This window comes from Penaeus vannamei, chromosome 9, assembly GCF_042767895.1.
Source record: "Penaeus vannamei isolate JL-2024 chromosome 9, ASM4276789v1, whole genome shotgun sequence".
NCBI lineage: Eukaryota > Metazoa > Arthropoda > Malacostraca > Decapoda > Penaeidae > Penaeus > Penaeus vannamei.
The window spans coordinates 32,671,538-32,676,537 of NC_091557.1; the positions used below are offsets into that span (position 1 = coordinate 32,671,538).

Here is a 5,000-nt window from a genome sequence, read left to right on the forward strand (position 1 = left end):
GGGCTGCCCGCCAGTGCGATGCTGTCTCGGAGCCGTGCTCCGCGGCAGAAGCGGCGCGTGGCCGGACAGGCGGACAGACTCCGGGGAAGCTCCGCCCGCCGATTTTGTAGCTGCCCGGATTTTTTAAATTTTGGCTACAAAAATGTACCCGGCGCGGGTGGGTTAATAAATGCTCATAAATGCGTTTGGGAATAAGGCTTGATACAGTTTATATTTATCTCATAAGAGAACTTAAGTGATCCTTCATGTGTTTCTAGGCTTGTGTTCAGCCAGTCCCTTTTGGCCTTAGACATGATGGAGGACTTCTTAGAATTGATTGACAGAGGAGAGTTGGAGATGCCCTCAACAGAAGATCCCCTACCTTTACCCTTTAAGCAGTGGAAGAGGGACAGGGATTACCTTCGTTTAGATGGCTCAACAAGTCCTGATGCCAGGAAGAACCTCTGTAAAGCATTTAACAGTACATCAAATGAAAGGTAAGATTTGTATGTATTCTAATATGCAAACTCACAAACATATTTTCTTGTGTAAAGGAATCCGTCCCAGGGGTGAGGAGGGGGAGCTTAGAGGGATAATTTGGAGTTAGTTAACTTATAATATATGTACATGAATGAGGAAACTACCAAATAACTGCTAGAGCCCACTTCTGGTAATTTCATTGAGTAGAAAGGGCATAAGCACCGACATGTAAATTGTTGACATAGGGCAAACATTTATACAGCATTTGAGGATGATATTCAACATTGATATGAGTTTGTGAATGTCTAAAGAAAATTTCTATACCATTATTTTAAGAATTTTGAATCAGTAATTTGTAGTGAAATGTTCAGTGAGATTTTTCTTTGTTTGTTTCTATAATTCGGAGACTGATGATTATATCTTTACCTAACAAAGTGTGTTTGAAAGAGAAATGATAGTAGTTTTTACAGTAATGAAATGGTAAAGATCCATAAATGAAAAAAATATTAAAAATGAACTTCAAATATCCAACTTCTTGTTTGCTTGTTTTTCAATTTTTCTTTTATCCGAGCTACGGTTGATTCCATGCCTCAGAGTTTTTATCCAATTAAAATTTTGGATATATCTTTGGAAACCTTGTGAAAATGCGCAAACATCTATGATTCAAAATTTTGAAATTTTGCTTACCTTTTTGTTACACAAATTTTTGAAAATCAAAAAGAAAAGACCTTTTTTTTCTGAGGAAACTAAATTGAATTTCCATAATGTTGAATCGTAGATGTCTTAGGAATTCATTGGTGTTCATTAAAAAAATGACATAATTCATAATCCGTAGGGGCAAGGAATCAACTGCGCAGACACATGAAAAGAAAAATTTTAAAAACATTTTTTTGCGGGTCCATAGCCCCCCATGTGGGAACCCCCATAAATTTAGTATTAAAAGATGCAGAATATGAAAATATATCAAGTATCCCAAAATCAAAAAAAAAAAAAAATTAAGTTTTTTTTTTTTTTTAATATTTACCAATTTCATGTGCCATCCCCCCCCCCCCTATAGGGACTGTGCCATTGATTTATTTGTGGGTTTTTATTTCCAACACAATTAATTGCAATGAATTTGAAATTAAGAGAACAAGTGTTGAAATAAGATTAACTCCTCCTTGCATTTCCAGCTGTGGATATCCTCTCTTCTTTTTCTCTCCATCTGGTGACATTCATTTAGGTTATGACAATTGGGTTAGGAACCACTACTCTATAACATGCACAGAAGTCAATTTATTATTTAAAATTGTTATCTTTTTATTGCCAGGGATGATCCCCTTCCCAATTCCATAGCTTTAGAGTATTCTTTAAATTTTATTTCATTTCATTTGCAGGTGTCGTTTGTTCCTCATATCAACTCGTGCAGGAGGCTTGGGCATTAACCTGGTAGCTGCAAACAGAGTTGTAATATTCGACTCTTCTTGGAATCCTTCACATGACACTCAATCCATCTTCAGAGTGTATCGTTTTGGACAGAAAAAGCCTTGCTACATCTATCGCTTTGTTGCACAGGTGAGTATGTGTTCTTAGAAAATACTTCATCTGCAGACTGTGTATATTAGTATCTTATTTGACATATATAGGAAAATTCAAAATGTGAATTAGATATTTTTCTAAAAACAGGGTTGGCAGTTTAAACCAAATAATTCAAATCGTGGATTAAATTTAACCAAACACCTTCATTTTAGGTTATACTTTTTCTTATGCTTGTATTCATGTTAGTTACTTTGAAGTTTTAGATCCATTTCCTTCACAACAATCACATGGACCAAAATGTGGCCATCAAGCTTTCGTGAGTGGCTGCTCTGGTGGGTGTGCGGCATGTATAGGCGCACACAAACACATGTGCAGTGAGAAGACTATGCCTCCCCTTAGCAATGTTATTTTCTCTTTTTATCCAATTTCCGTATTTGTTATTTTATTTGCTTTATCCAGATAGTAATAGGTGGTTTTCCATGTGGACACCATATCACCCTTCTAGGTAATCTGTAATAATAATTTTCTGTAATACAACCTGCACTGCGGTCAAGGCGTCCAGGAATTGTGCTGTGCTGGCGCAGCAGTAAGGTGCTAGTCTAGCAATCTTGCGGACCTGCGTTCAATCCCACGCCCGGCCAGTGAGTGGTATCCCCGGCCACTCCTTGCACACAGGGGGAGATTTAGGCAAAAGAAAACAGACAGTATGTCACAGCAAAGAATATCCATTGTAACAAATGGAATTAAATCTAAATAAAAATAATAAATAAATGAATAGGATGCTGAGCATGGAAATAGTGTCCTCCCTGGAGCTGGCACTCTTCTAGTCATGGCTTATGGACACTACATTCCACACTTGTTTATCAATGGGAATAATGCAAAAGCCCTTTTCTAAATACTAAATAAGTCTAGTCATCCTCCAAGAGGTTTATGCTTTCATGGTGAGTCTTTTCCACCACCCCAGCCTTCAGCCATAATGCTTATGACAGCAAGTTAAAGTTCATTTGGCCAATAACCAGCATTTCCCATGATGGCATGTTCACATTACTTGTAATGGTTGAAGGGGTTAAATAACACTGACGTTGGTGATGTTCACTAGAATGTTCATAATCATAGCTAAAATAGGAGTATGGTATGTGACTACATTAGACTCAAATTAGTTAACTGAACAAATTCATACACAGTTGCGGTAAACTACAGATAATTTGTTTAACCCAATAACGACGGGTGTCCCATATAGGAGACACCCCAAAAAATAAACATTGCCGGGCATCATGGGGCTCTCGTTGCGACACAGCAGCAGGCTACAGCCGGCGCGCAGGCAGAGACTGGGCCAGCCCTGCGCGCCGATTTTGTAGCCGCCTGGAAATATACCGGTGGTAATGGTTTAAAGATATACATGAGTTCTTTCTGACTTTCCAATTGAAAAAAAGTTTAGGTAAATTATGTTTGAATATAGCATACAGAGCAGTTTTACTATATATTATTTTTAAGTATATCATAAATCAAACAGACACTGGATTATGGAAAATATATAAAACTATTGAATAAATGATAATCTACTAGGGTTAGCACACAGGCTTAATGAACAGCACAATAGATAACCATAAGTACCCATGCTTGCTGTGGGGTAAACATTAACTATTTTGTGAGGAAGTATTTGAAAAAATGGATTCCTTTATTGTTTAAGATACAAAGAAACTTTTTTTTGTTATTATTATTATTAATATTATTATTTTTATTTCAGGGAACAATGGAAGAGAAAATCTATTCTCGTCAAGTAACAAAAATGTCAACAGCATTGAGAGTGGTAGATGAACACCAAATCAAAAGGTACTTCAAAATGGAAGAACTAGCACAGCTGTATGAGTTTACTCCAGCAGATAGGAATGTCAGAGAAACCCCAATTGTTCCAGAGGTAAGGATTTTTTTGAGTGGAAATTTTGTGTTACAGTACTGCTTTAATTACTTATACTTACCAGCTGATTAACTTCTGATTTCCCTCTAGGATCGATTGTTGGCGGAGTTACTGAAGCGGCAGAAAGATTGGATTGTAAATTACCATGAGCATGATTCCCTCCTTGAAAACCAGACAAGTGAAGAGCTGACTGAAGAGGAACGCAAGGCGGCTTGGGAGGATTATGAAAATGAAAAGAAGGGATTTAGTAAGTACCATGAGGTTTGAATTATGAAATTCATGAAAGGAAACTAATTTGTACAGTAAGTCTTGAAAAAGCAATATAGCAGATTATTATTATTATTGTTAAAATTATGCTTGCACTAGGTACCTCTTATTTGGATGGAAAATTACAGAGGCATCATTATATGGGGGGAACATTATATAGGCATTATTATACAGGGGGGAAAATTAAAAAGGCATGATGCTTCATTGGCTCTCATTGTTGTTGTTTATTCCTCTGTTGATTTAATTTTATAATTTGTCCTTAAGTTATAGTAGATCAAATAGTAATGTTACAGACTTACGTAAAATTATTTAGATTGTTTAACACATTGAACATTTCTAATGTTTTTTACAGTGTATTATCAACAACAACGGAACAGTGTTATGCCTGTGGTTGGTCCTGCCACCATGGTTGCATCATCAGCTGCCCCGTCATTGTCACTTTCATCCTTCAGCTTTGAAGGGGTGGTTAATACAATCAAGGCACAGGTGAGTTCATTAATGTCATGTTACCTGTGGGTAATTATGAACATTGCAGAAAGTCGATTTTTTATATTAAATTTTCTCCTTTTTCAGGGTATAGCTATTTTGAATATCTGAAGGAGAGGACGTGAATGAAGAAATTAATGGCATTATTATGAAAGCAAACAAAGTTTACTCATTTTATAGAATGATTGAGATTATAAGATCAGGAATGGAAATTTGATGAAATTTAAACAAGGATTCAGGGGACATAGAGGTTATTATAAGGAAGAGGATTTGCCAAACAAGTTGCAAAGAAGAGCTAAAGAGATGTGTCCATGGCTAGTTTAAGTTAAACTATAAAACTTGGCTAACCACT

The 5,000-nt window shown here is 36.5% G+C and overlaps 1 protein-coding gene across 4 annotated transcripts in view; it reads left to right on the forward strand.

Annotated features, from left to right (window-relative positions):
* Positions 1-5,000, forward strand: part of LOC113807060 (transcriptional regulator ATRX) — a gene marked incomplete at its 3' end in the record, with an annotated part of 51,876 nt that overhangs the window by 45,906 nt on the left and 970 nt on the right. For all 4 annotated transcript variants that reach the window (XM_070125588.1, XM_070125590.1, XM_070125589.1 and 1 more), the window contains 5 exon segments: positions 258-476; positions 1,836-2,013; positions 3,725-3,895; positions 3,986-4,142; positions 4,515-4,648. In XM_070125588.1, the coding sequence (XP_069981689.1) occupies positions 258-476; positions 1,836-2,013; positions 3,725-3,895; positions 3,986-4,142; positions 4,515-4,648 (859 nt within the window).